The sequence below is a fragment of the Opisthorchis viverrini genome (genome assembly GCF_000715545.1).
Source record: "Opisthorchis viverrini unplaced genomic scaffold opera_v5_47, whole genome shotgun sequence".
In the NCBI taxonomy this organism is placed as follows: Eukaryota; Metazoa; Platyhelminthes; class Trematoda; order Opisthorchiida; family Opisthorchiidae; genus Opisthorchis; species Opisthorchis viverrini.
Genome location: NW_008751702.1, coordinates 1,578,315 through 1,592,408, shown reverse-complemented (window position 1 = coordinate 1,592,408; position 14,094 = coordinate 1,578,315). Strand labels below are relative to the sequence as shown.

Genomic DNA, 14,094 nt, shown 5'->3' with positions numbered 1-14,094 from the left:
GAATCGAAAAATTAGCTAAAGCATTACCGTTAACCCAATAAATTGTCCAAAATCCGTTAATCTGTTTGCACATTAATGTGCCATGATTTACGCTCTTATATCTCTTTACTCATATCCACGTAGTCTTATTGAACACTTTCTTTCTGTTCTACTTTTCAGTTCATGCGACCGTGAATACTTACTTCGTGCTAAACCTCCATGTCTTTCACGTATAAGTGTTTTGGAAACGTCATTTTCTACAGCTGTGCTTCCATTCGAACGGCTTCCTTCGACTGTGAACACAATCTGCTCTTATATCTTCAATTATTTCCGTGTTATATTGTAACAAATATATAAGCAAAATTGCAGCAAAGTGGGCGTCATTCTTCACTCGCAGCCAATGGGTTCGGATACTGGTCTAAATCAACAGGCGGCCTCTTCGAACTGCCGGGAGTGTCGTGCTTGGTGTTCGCTTCTTCTTCACCGAGCGTCTGTACCTAAGGGGGAATTTAAAAAAATGGTGCTTTATAATGGTTCGTTAGAAGTACACATCAAATTTTCGTAACCATTTTGTATACCATGAAGTTTTTTACTGCTTAAAGGAGGTCTATAGGGTTTAGGTTGTTTTGGTAGCGTTCATCCGAACAGCTTTCTCTCTCTTCCGGTAAATCACTGAGCAACAATTGTTCATTGATGTGGGTTTTGCTCCTAATTCGTATGGTTATTGTTTAATTTCGTTCCCTACGTATCTGTAATGCCGTTCAAAAATTTAAATAGGTATGATGGAAGAGGTTTCTGTGTTCGTTTTTCAAAGTTATCCGTTATGGGGTTAGCAGTGAGTCCTTTTTGATTCTGCGCGTTGTAAACCGGCAAATTTCGCGTTTTTAGCGCCCAAACTGGATGAAGCGTGGTGACCTGTTGCTTTAGGCCTGGTAGTCTATAATTTTTAGCAATTTCTTGGATGTAGATCGGTGGTGGTAAGAGATACAAGTCCCTTGAACGATTGCTTAGTCTCAAACTATGAAAATTCCTCGAGGCCGGTATGGTGCTCGCCCGCTATGAGGCCGCCAAAAGAACGAGCTAATTCTCTTTTAATATGGAATGGCCTACGTATTGCCTGGTTGGAGCATGTTCGTATGGTTGCGTTAGAGAGAGAAGGTAACTGTAGGGGACTGGAGTGCTTCAAAAGTCATTTTCGACGTGCACAAAGTGAACCAGGACCCAATTCACGAACAACACATCAAGTAGCAAAATGACCAACTATTATAGGAAGCCGCACGTTTTCATCCGTAAATTCTGTCGTTCAACAACTCTATATTTCACACAGTTTAAACCACATTTGTTTGACACTATCGTGTCAAACAACTGAGTATCAGACTGCTTTTATATTTATGTATTATCTGGTATGACTGCAAACAAGCATGTTTGGCAGCCATCGTCCAGTCAGACAGCGGCACTTTGCATATCCGACAGATTGCGAGCATATGTATCTTTGTGCACACAGGTCATATTCTAGGCTCATAACTTGATTGTGGACACTGTCAACAGTTCCCAACGGCTCAATAAAGGGAGTCAGATGGTGTGTCCCTAAATGGCAGGTTAGAAAATTAAATCGGTGTGTTTGCCTCCCTTAGACAGAAATCTGATTTATCTACCTTCATTCGACTGAAGAATGTCATCCAGAAAAAAAATTGCTGTAGGACAAGACACGCTTTTTGTTTTTTCCACAATATTCGACGTTTATTGCGGTCCTAATCTCCCGATGGTGTATCATGTGGCAACTGTAACGCACTTACGGTTGTCGTTTTGATCACTTCTGTAAGCCCTCCGTTCAGCGCTCGTTTGGTTTGCCGGTTTGAATCTGTCGTTCGGGGAGTTTCTTGCATACCAGTTCGAACCAACAAGTCTTCCACATCTGTGAAAGCAAGTGCATATAATTCTGACACACACAAACAGTCGTGGATAGCTGTCGAAACGGTTGTGAATTGTTGAATCTCTCTTTCTTCATCGGACCTCCCATGTATTTATTATTGATTCAGACGGTTGTAAGACGTGCTATGAGGGACTAGGAAAAGAATTTTTCTGTATATGGAAGTAGTTATTCCTATCTAACCACCATATATGACTCCTCAAACCACTTTTAAGAGTGCGGTATTCTACAAGGCCGTGTCCTCTAGAATGACTGAATTTTGATGGATTTTGTCATCCCTTACTATTTGCTTCGGTCGCAGTGCGCATCTACTCAACTAGAGTCAACAGCACGAACACTTGAGGGGTGCCCACGGTACCCACATAAACTGTTTCCTCCTAGCACTGGGCATCAATAAAATATTGAACTAAGCTAAATTTGTCATCCCACTTTCATCCATCTCGTCAGAGCAATCTGAGGATGCGCTTTAGAGGGGCTTTACCCTACATCTTTCATCTAGCGTGGTCTCGCTCTTCGAACTTCAGTAGTTAGGAACAAAAAGCACAAGGCATACTGAAAATACGGGGAGGTTTGAAGACCTTAGTAGGAACTTCATTCTGTAAGCTTAGTAAATCTCTGATGAGTAGCTGACAAGCGCTGTACGGTTGTTTCATTCTTGTTAAGAATCATCAGCAGTACAAATCGCAGAACCCTTTGGGCGATTCCAGCCCGCAACCTTCATATTAGTAGTTGTACACTAGCCATTCGGCCACGATTAATCAGCGGTACTGTTATGTCGTACAGTGTGAGTTGTCGCGCGTCCAGCCGACACCTTTTTGAATCAGTGCCAGAAATATTGAAAATCACTCTATTAAGAGTACATTTTGACTGTTAAGTGTGACAACATTCGAGGAGAAAACGGATGGTCCATTGATCCATGGTTGATTATCTACAGACAGAGGAAGCTACTGGTGATACTACCCTCCAGTCTGTTTCCGGTGGAATCAAGGGGCGCAACAGTGCGCGCCAAATTAGGTGGGAACTAATAATAGTCTTTCGGGGAGAAATCATACAAAGGGAGTGTTATTTGAGGCCTCTGAATTAGACATTGAGTATCCACTAGATAGATAGTTTGACACAAAAGGACATAGTATCAAACATCCAAGTTCCAGGTGCACTTATTGTATGTCCGTTTCCAAACCCGAAATTCCCAAACATGAACGTCGTTCGAGTAGGCCCTTGTTTAATTAACCAAAACTGGAAACTACGGTAAGCTTCACTCACTATCCTGCATCCAACCCGTTTTCATAGTTTTGCTTCAAACCAATCCCGGCAAGCGAATTGCACTCAGAACTGAGCTGATCCGTTACTAACACCCTGTGTTCCATCGGATAGAGCTTAGCTATACACCACCGTCTTAGGGTGAACAGTGATTTCACGTCACTCATGTCATTCGCAAGTGACATTTGGGTTGGTTTTGTTTGCCCAACACCCGTACACTGACGACAACGACAATGGCATCTAACATGCGGTAACAATGAGGATATAAATAACCGAGTGACAGTACCATAATGTTTGAAGAAACCGGTGGTGAATCTGCTGCGAGTCAATGTAGAGTGGACTGACCGTACCAAAGTTACAGCACTGTGAAGATGATCTGTGCCACTTAGCATTCGTGTATGCTCACATCTCATTTATCTGTTTGAATAAGGTCAGAGTTGAGGTAATTTGGAGAATTCCGGAAAACGAAGCCGAGCATTTAGTGTACGTTTGTGGCAAAAAAAGCAGTGGGAGTGTTCATGGTCGTGAAAAACGGATTCCATTTAGAATGGCGTCATTCTCGAACGTTAGGACATTTTTGTTTGGAGCTATTTAAGAGTTGCAGTTATTTTTATTCATTTTTCGCTATAATTACTCAGTCGTGCGAACTAATTATATCATTTATATCTCCTGGGGTGTTTGCTAAACTGACTGATTAGGCAAGGGCTGAAATAATCAACGAAGTTTCCAATAAAGAAAAGAGTGAACAATAGAATTACTTCACAATCACTCACTGTACTGGGAGCATATCTCCGTAACACGTATCCAACATGCCAGTTCTTCCCAACCTTCATTGATCAAGTCCATGTCAACAGTAAACGCTGGTTTGTTTGTAGGTTCTTCCTGATTATTAAGGCGTCTCCATTTATGCAGAAGTTTTTCGAACCGTATGTCGGTTGGTGCTTTAAACTCGAAAGGCTGAGGGACAGTTGGAGTGACACTTTGGTTATGACTAGTAGTGATCACTTCCCGTGCCGCACTCGACGAGAGCAATGGGTTACTCGCTTTTTTAGTACACTCCAGGTTCTCTCGCGGAGTCATGCTAAAACGTGGACGGTTTTCTCCATTCCTATTGAATTCGGGGAATGAAATTGGTGTATGGATACGTTTTACAGTCGCCGACCCATCACCCATTATGTACTGCCCTTGAAAACTCATGGATTCCGGAAGTCGTTCCACCAGTGGCACAGTTGGGATTGCTGTCGATTCCGTCGCTCCGGCATGTTCGATGGTCTGCGTCTCCTTAGCCAGTATGACCTCACAGGATTGATTAGGAATCATCAAACAGTCATTGTCCGACAGCGACTGTTTGGGTGACAACGCTAACTCCACTGGAGACTGGTATAGGTTTTCAAAACTGCTTTCTTTCAGTTGGTTATACCCGTCTTCCACTGCCATTTCTATTATGCTGATCGGGCTCCAACTCAGTCTATCAGTATCTAGGTCACTAACTGATAGACCACAGTCTTCGCATTCTTTTGTGAGATACTCTGTGAATGTATCTTGATTGATATATCTCGTGCCTTCCGTCACGCATTTGGGATTGTGAGGAGTCTCCTGCAATGCAGTAGTTTCGAAATTTTCTGCTATTAGGTTACTTACTTGAGGCAACTTCAGCTGGTTGGGTACTGTGATTACGTCCTGTTGGTCGAAGGTCTCTCCCTTTATCCGACCACTGTTCTGGTGTTGATTGATGTCGTTGAGTGGACTCCAACGGAACTTTCTGTAAACCGGATCACTTCTGTTCACTGTTGTTATGGACTTTGGAACTGCTGCCGTAGGTGTGTTAATCAAGGGAGATCGCGGACGAATCATTTCGGACAGTGGCTTTGTGATAACCTACAACACAGAGCAAATGCGGTACGAAAGATTTTGGAAACTTCTCAACACGACGGTTTTTTCACCCGCAGTGATTTAAATTCACCTATGGTGCCTTCAGTGGTGAGTGCCCATGCTCCTCACCTAAGCCATTTTTGTAGCCAAAATAAACCAAGCGTCAAGAGACAGTATATTCGCCTGTTTCCGATTTCTCCTTTAGTGTGAGCTGGCCTTAGCAAGTTGTAGGATTATCATTCCATTATACGAATTGCGACATACCTGTGGTCTCGATGGGTTTGATGATTTTGTATGCATTTTCTGCCCGAAATTCCGACATTTATCGGCAGTGTCCGTACTGTGATAACTCAGGCTCCTCCCACTAGCCCCTAAAGGAGCCTTCTTTGTCATCAAGAAAGAGTAATTCTTTTGAAACATGAAGAGGATGAAAAATGCTTCCAGTCTGCCACAAGACAGTGATATTCGTCGTTGTCTCCATTCTACGGTTCATCTTCGTTATAAGACAATTACCGGTTTCATTATTTTGGACTGCTTACAAGCCGCTTTTTCAACAACCATTATCACCTTCCTGCGTCAAACAAACTTAGCATGTTTCAAGTTTGACTGCTCACTTCCGAACCTGCTTTACAGTTCGAACTGAACAAGGAACCCCTAGTTCATATCAGACATCCTACAACTCCTAAATTCGGACGCAACAGATGCAAACTACGCCAAGGCATGCCGGGGTAGTATCCATACAATTATTACGGAAAATTTTATTCCATTTTGATCAATTTGAGCTATTGGAAGATTTTCCCAAATTCGTCTATTGTTGCACTTAGTTATTTGGAAAGCTCTCATAAGGGAGCGAAAGCGAAATTTAAACCTCGACAACTGCCGAAATGGGTAATACACTGATGAAAACACACAGTAGGTGGTGTTGATTTCCTGTGCATACTTGTCTCTTTGGGCTGTGGAAGTGGCAACACCGGCGTTCTCATTATTTATCGGTGCTTCCTTACAGCACTAAGTGATTAAAATTATCAGTTTTGTTGGCTGAAAATAGAACAGAAAGAATGTAAACCTATCTTTGCTAATACCAGGGGAATCGCGATTATACTTGTGTAGTATCTTCTCAACACCATATTTTTAAAGCCATCAGGGAATACCGAAGGTACTCCCTGCAGAATGTGGATCGGGATTTGTTAAGAGCGCACAGTCATGATGATGAGGGAAATACAGGTAGCTACAAACTATGGGAAAGTCTCACCAGTTTGACTGCATACAGCTAAATGTAAGCTCAAATGCCTCGCTAAGATACCATTGTTCTAGCCCTAACCAACAGCTGTTCACTTCGGTGGGACAGTGCTCACAGGCATGTCTAGAAAACCGGGCGGCTAATCCACTCAACCGTACTTGACTCCTAATTTGCTTGAGAAAGGCGACAACGCCATTTACAGACATTTTAATGTGTTTGTACGCCATTCTCTATAAAAGGCGCGCTGACCGCGATAATGCTGATTTGCGAACAGTACAGGTCACATGTTCGAACTTGCTGCTTGGTCTGCACAAGGAAAGCTTCCCCTAACATTGTAACCATCAATTCACATTCCAAAACTGCCACGCTTAGGACATACTAAAGTGACTGTACAATATTCCTCAAGTGAGTGTTCGAACCAGGGTCACTATGCCCTTGAAACATCTGTTACCAGACGCACGTCTTTGTTGGGGCTGAGTTCACGGGGTGATAGGCTGAACGTTTGCTCTGGAACGTTACGTAGCTTTATCCACCGGCGAGAAGAGTTGATCGGCCATCCTAGGTCGCGGGTAATTCGGCAAAGTCAAGAAACGTCAAGTGTCCCTTCGAAAGACTGTATGATGGCAATTTTTGTCCGCCAAAAGCGATCCTCTCACTCAGTCCCACTGTGAAGCCAACTTCAAACTGGTTAGTGCAGCTCGATGGAAACGGAAAGCCGACAGCGTAATCCGGGTTGAAGTAGTCTGTTAAACCATAAAAAGGTCAGCTTGATGTGCCTAAATGACCAGAAATTTGACGGACATATCTGGTCCCATTCAGTGAAGAAACTCTGTATTCTATGTGACCAGACATCGTCTAAAATCAGCGGATGAACTTGCTACCGATTTACCTGTCACACCTACCAGTCACCTATGTGCACTTGTGACAAATGCTGTATAAATAGAGAACCTTCATCATACAGGTTTGACCTGTGAAACAAGCTTCAGACTGTTTTGGAGGAAACAAACGAGGAAAGTGGTGGGAATTAATGCTGTTCATGTTTACGTAACTTGTGTTTGAAGGAGTGTATGCCGTTTTCATTGCGAAAAGTGGACATTGATTTACCACCGACAGTTTCAGGTGTGGAAAACAGCAGAAGATACATCTGGCTACAAATACATGTTGACTTTCGTGACGGCTGCTACCGAGGTAAGTTAGGTAGAAAGCGATTCTATACACCGGTTTTAATTTTGTGCAGAACTTCCGCTCTTGGCAGCCACCATAACGGGCACCCAACTTGTATGGCGGGTGATTATCACGTGAAGCTACATGGATATGAACTGAAAGTAAACCGAGTCCGGTATGATTCAACAAAACGGTTTAACAAACATACTTTGCTCTGTCCTCGGTGTGATCTCATGTAATCTAGCATCGAGGTCTGTATCAGCGGAATCTTTGGAGTAGAGTGCGGTGTTGCGGGGGTCCAGGTGAAAGTGGATTTCAGTTTGGATGTTTTTGTTCCGTTTCGTTGTTTTATTGTTTGTTTCCCCGTTTCAGGCGCACCCGCTTGCTGAGTTGATTTGTGAAACCGAGTAGACGACACTCGTTCAACGCCACTGATTGGTGACTGAGGGAAACCGACCCGAAACAATTGTGAATTGGACGGACCATGCGGGGCCTGCGTGCTTGTAGCCTCTGGCCACTGTATACTAGCCTTTTCTTCGGCGTCACATATATCTCGCTGACAAGCGCAGAATTCAGTATCTTCCACGTAACCAACGGATATGTCATGAAAAGCTTCAGGTGCACAGGTTTTGCTCTGAGTTTGGCAGCTCGGAAATCTGGATTTCAGATTTGGTATCGTAGATGTTGGAGTGAAACTTGTATGGAGGTCAATTCCGGCTATAAAGAATAACAATAGTACTACGGTGATCACGGTGTGAATACCAGTAGACTTGCGTAACCATACAAAGGCGCAAATACGAAATATTCTTGACGTTGTCAGCCCGAATTCAGCCCATCCAACTGTTTATTCAAGAATTTTAGGTCTCAGAAGGCGCGTGTGGTCATTCTGGTATTGGATTTGCAAACATAAATCTGACGCAGATATTCATTAGTCGTTACTTCGGAGCACCTGGTAACAAGTCAGCGCACAATCTACGGCCTTACACTAAACATATGTTGAATGATGCAGCGCCTGGTTGGCAACTAATCTGGTTATTCAGATCAATGAGTATGCCTAAGTTTCGGGCTAGGAGACGATGTGTCCGATCGTGTACGACATTCACTTGTCGTTTCTATCATGCTTGTCCGAGGATATCCCGCAGCATACTAAAGCTCACACAATTTAAAGCTCAAGTTTTCCGGAGCAAGATATTGGCGTCTTCCCCTAGAGCTGTAACTATAGAGCACGGAGAGATTGAAACAACCGTGTAACCCTAGGTAGTTCTGAGGGGAGTGGCCCCTCAGGGTCTCCTAAGCTCATCGTAATCTCTAATGCGGTTTGGTAAAAGGCTTTCGACTATAGAATCTGTGTCTGCGCATGTGCCCTGTAGTGTCGCTTCCATGGACTGGATAATTTAATGACGTCTTTTTCTCACCAGTCTCCAAAAGCATTTCACTGGCATTCAAACCAAGGGCTTTTTGGGTATATACCTGTCTTCATTCCGATTTAGGCTATCATCCGTAGTTTTGACAATAGTGTGGTATACCCACAAAAGGTAATTTCAGACGGGCTGCTCTCTTCCAGGGAGCATTTATCGAGAGACTCTAGCTTTCCACTTTAATGCATGTAAATCTAATGCCAGTCTCACCTCGAAGATACTCAGTCCGTGAGCCTCACTGTAGTGGATAAGGCACTCAGTGTCACAATCTGTGTTAGTGGCACGTTGCTTACCTGTGGAGTCCCATTACTAGTCAGCACTCGTCGCAGAGACTACTCCTGCGCCAACAAGCAGTTCCCTTCGGAAATACATGTTTGTATGCTTCCCGGGAGGCCATAGCAGCCTAAAAATATCCCGGATTATGATTTCGAAGTTTTGTCCGTTCGATGTACGAACAGTCGTGTGCAACCTTTAATCATACTGCTCATAATTTGCCAGACAGACATTCAGTCGATTGAAAAAGATCTGATGCCTACCGAAAAGCTCTTATTTCGAAAACAATTGTGAGATAGTGGTTGAATCGGTACTCGACAAATTTCCAAATTAGACGCAGAACTAATCCACAAGATTCCTTACTTGAAGCAGGCTGAATGTCGGCTGAGAGATTTGTTAGTTACCGTGAGGTGCTAAGTTTGTAATTGTACTCCACTATTCAATCAAAGACTGATGAGCAATATCAAATAATTTGAAAAAAACTTGCGTCTCTTATAATCCCGTTGGCTAGCTGAGCTTACCGAAATTAGTACTGATGACGCTGAATGATAACCGTTGACCAGCCTCTTTGCTTAGAATAGATATCACCTCTTTGTACCCATCGTCAATTATATCTGTTGATCTGCGGAAAGAGAAAAAGAAGTTCGCTACGCCATTCAACTTCACTTACCGAAAATAAGTCAGTTCACATGCAGCTGTTCAATAATAGCTAATAAGCAGTTCATACAACACTTGGAAAAAATAGGAGAGATTTTGGCGACACACAAATACGTATTCACTAGTGACGTATAAATTACTGTGTTGAGTGGAGCTCTGCTGACGGGTGCTTCTCTTGTTTCGCACGTGTTTCTGCAGAGGCTCCTATAAATTACTATCCATCATTCCACTGAATTTGGTTTGTGTATCTTCACTGAATACACTCAATTATGTCCGTCGAACTACGTGAACGTTCTGCAAAAACAGCAGTTTGGCTTTCAGCAACCAAAACTGAGCATTTAGTCCTTGTAGGTCAAGCTAGATGTTTCTGTCTATACTGTGCTGGTGTTTGAAGCTACTGGAGTGAACTTGATCCGGTAGTTCACGAACCGTATGGCGCATGAAGTCTGTAGAGTTATTGTAAACTTAGAAAAATTTTCTGTATGGTGGGCCAACAGAGGTGTCTGGACCGTACAGTCTATTCTTTGTAACATCTTTCTGTACATTCGCAAATTTCGGTTTTGATACATATGGTTAGTTTGGCTTAAGTTGGCGATTCGTGTTGGACCTAATTTTCTTTGCTTCCTTTTATTTTTGCCAATAATAATAATAATAATAGTTGCGGGTCTACCCTTCTCAAAAACTCAAAATCCTAGGTCGATAGAAGATTCTAAGATAGCCGGTGGGGATATCAGCTGGTATGGTTCAGGTTATTTTGTTATCTGTGAACCACCAAAGAAGTGACAGTGAATTGTCTTGATTAGTTTCACCTATTTTTAATTGAATCTCTCAAGTCTAGAGATGCTCTAATCAGCATATCCCGCTCTACTATTTCACTAAGATGGCTGCACTAGTAGTAATCCGACTGTTGGTCTTCATCTGGACCACTCATATCAAAGTGAAAAGTGTGGGTATCCCCCAGGTAGCAGTTTTATTGTAAGTTATCGGGAGAAGTGTTTGAGACAATGACAGATGAGACCAGTGTCTCGATTTCAAGGTACTAGCGCTGGTGCTGGGCGTTATGCCACCAGACTTAGACATGCTGATAGTTCTCAACAGCCCTCCCATAGTTACTCGCCGACTTTATTCCTTCAGTTTACGTCAGCGTCTGCGGCTTCACATGTTACACCACCTTCAACCCGGTAAAAACGGCTTCAGCAGGCAACCAGAAGATGCACCGCTGTTGAACAGTGGATCAGTTTCGGATGCCAGCTAGCCACGTTTAGTAACACAGCTTTCGAAACTCTCATATGGCAGATGACTTCGGTTATTCGGGTTGCACGCACTGTTCGAAGTCGACGCGCTCGTCCATCAATCGGTTGCATTCCTCGCGGAATAGTTATGGGACAGTAAAGTTAACAGGGTCTAGTTGAAATTCTCCTGGAAATTCAACTAGACAAGACGGATTTGGTTACACAGGTGTCACCAAATTGGCATTTGGTCCTGTCTGTAGGTTCGTTTAAAATGCTTTCTTATGAGTAGACGTGGAATACTTTTTGAGCTAATCTCTTCAGAATCGCCTATCTCGGATAAAATCACTCTGCTTTGCACGATCAAGTTCATCTCAAGCGTTACTTGGGCTTGCGATTCTCATTGCTTCAGTGTATTTGATGTTGTTCGCCGCATTGCATATCTTTCAATTAAGATGATTCTCCTGGGAGTTTTCTACTAGGAGCAACGTAGGCCAACAGAGAAACAGTTAGGCATTTCGTGTTTGTTATCCCGATCTGGTGTGACACAATCTACACTCAGTGTGGATATCGTCACCTTGTTGGTACTCGGGCAGAGAACGTGATTTATGCTCCTGATCGTATAGCAATATGTAGGACTTGTAAGGTCCTCAAAAACTAACGGGAGTGAAAAAATCATGATGTTCCCTTGTTGAGGACGTCATCATTTTCCCAACGGAAGCGCAACTGCTTGTTCATCTAGAAATTCGCCTTATGAAACCTTTGTTGTAGATAGAGATACAAACGTGAGGATGGTAGGTTTGACCCATTCGACTACTTTCTGATCTACTCAGAACTCAGAACATATGATATATATATACTAATATATACTGATGTCTCACTTCAATCGATGTTTGCAAATGATTTTATTGTTGCCGTCACCAACAAGCACTATCACCGTGTCACTTGCGGATGGCCTTGAACTTCTCAAGCAGAGCTGAATGACAAACGTGCTGGGATCACTCGACCACGTCTAGAAGAAAATATGGAATGTTTTAAGTAGAAACTACCAAGATCACGCAATTCAATGCATAGCAACCAATGAGTCTGTTCTCTTTGGTGATATTTGTACGCTATAAATCTATTAGGCATTATTAGGGCACAGTTTTTTTTAAAAAAAATGATGAGATTTGGATCTCAGCCTGCTGACGAAACATCAAGTGAATATTGGCCATGAAACCGACAGTTGAGTGTACCTGTTTTGGTAAACACATTTATGTACTTTCCTCAACTTCCAGTAAGAACCTCCATGTCGCTTCGTGTCCCAAACAAGAGCAGTAATGATGATAACATTAATCAGACATTCGCTAAATTTGGGAAAATTCGGTAAATATCGGTTCATCCCAGACCAATGTTTCAGTTCACTTCGACGGGGTATTTCAGAATCGAATTAGTCTGTTCTGGAGGGTAGGCTAATAGGGTAACTATGAAAGGGAACTGGTCGGGCCAAAAAGAGTAGCTCACTATTCGTTTCGGCCGAATTTGGACTTATCTGATGGTTGTAACAGGATTTGACCACTTGATATTCATTGTTGTTCGCTTAACCGCACACCATATCACGTCTCAATTCCGCGGATGGTGTTTAACTTGCTTGTTACACTGTTATACACAGTCCGCCAACATGAATGTTTGTACAAACCTAACTAGATAAATTGATGCGGTAAGTAAAGACACCAGAGGCCTAACTCTTTCTTGCTTGGTTAGCACACGTGTTGAAAGTGGTTTGAAATCAGATAATTGTTCCGAGCTCCCATCAGATCTTCTGTGGGGACCGTGAAATATTTTTGAAAGTTTCACGAAATCCCATCTCCTACTTTGAAACGGATTTGGTACATATGGGTGATGGTTTCAACCGAAGACTGGAAAAAGCCCTTGTTCTATAGTGGTCTCCATTCAGTTATGGTCCGTAAACGATATCTGCGGAGTGAAATTGTGTTTTCTCATGAGGCTTTTGGCTAGGGAACATTGTGTGCACGCAGATTCAACAAGAGCCATGAGTTAACTTGCTGTCGCTCACTGGCAGATGATCTGTCCGCCGAGCTTGGGGTATATATTAACCAGAAATAAAGCCACTCAAGCTACCAATATTTAGACATACTGCCAGTGAGTTTATTTACGGTTGATCTCGTTAACTATTATTTTTCTGCTGATGATAGGTAACTTTTGGCAAAAGTGAACACAGCTTGTTCACCGGATGTACCCTTAGGAGTGATTCTACATTTTCATGTCTTCCTTTTCTCCAGTGCCCTGGTGGTTTTACCTCGAGGACCCTTCTGTAATCTTCTGAACATCTGCTGTCATCTTATTGAAACAACAATCATCATTGGACACAATGAAATCCACTTCTCCCGACCTGGATTGGGCATTTAGCTGCAGAAACACTTTTAGAAAACAAGATCGTAAAACCGGACGTTCGGCGATTAACGTGGTTCGAAAAAGATCTTTGAACCCTGAGTCACTGTCTGACCAAAGAGCGGTCTTGTTTCATTAGAATCCTTAGACGAATTTTGGAACGAGGTAAAATTTCAGAGACAGAACACCCGCTTACCTGCTCCACTTCAAGAACATATTTTGGGATAAGACGAACCGAATCAAGTAGCTGCTCACCAAACGGCGGGCGTTTCTCCAATATCTACAATGGAATTCGGATTTCCCTTTTATTATACAGTGAAAGCCGTCACCGCTCAATTCAATGCATTTCATCGCATAATACTTCCTCCCCTCTTACCCTCTCTAGCTCTGATGTTGAGGTGTTCTCAATCGAGTGTAGAGTCATCAACCCAGCAAGCATTAGCTTTTCAATATCAGTTGTTCCCAAATGCTGCAAATTAAGCAAGCTTGCAAATGGTTGGTTCATCCATGCAAGGAACTGCAAAGTTTTCTTAAACTCCAATATGTTAATCATACACTTGAATGCAGACGATGCGGCGGGGACTGGTGCAGTAGTGTCGAGTTTGGCTGTGGACGGCTGGTCTTCTGGGGAATTTGGGTCATCCAAATCAAGCCACAGTAGGCCTGCCAAACTGAAACGAA

At 42.9% G+C, this 14,094-nt stretch overlaps 2 protein-coding genes across 2 annotated transcripts in view; one reads left to right on the top strand and one right to left on the bottom strand.

The window, feature by feature from the left end:
- The window catches only part of T265_03302 (hypothetical protein), a gene marked incomplete at both ends in the record, with an annotated part of 40,427 nt that extends 40,081 nt beyond the window's left edge, over positions 1 to 346 (top strand). Inside the window, one exon of the mRNA XM_009167748.1 lies at positions 160 to 346. Coding sequence (XP_009166012.1) covers positions 160 to 174 — 15 coding nt within the window. The remainder of the gene's footprint in view (positions 1 to 159) is intronic.
- Positions 347 to 360: 14 nt separating this feature from the next.
- On the bottom strand, positions 361 to 14,084 carry T265_13217 (hypothetical protein; the record flags this gene model as incomplete). The annotated part of the gene is made up of 8 exons (XM_009167774.1): positions 361 to 476; positions 1,776 to 1,894; positions 3,943 to 5,047; positions 7,654 to 8,162; positions 9,658 to 9,758; positions 11,904 to 12,034; positions 13,610 to 13,693; positions 13,790 to 14,084. Coding segments are annotated over 8 exons (2,457 nt in total), but the record flags the coding sequence as incomplete, so codon positions are not given.
- Positions 14,085 to 14,094: the final 10 nt, after the last annotated feature.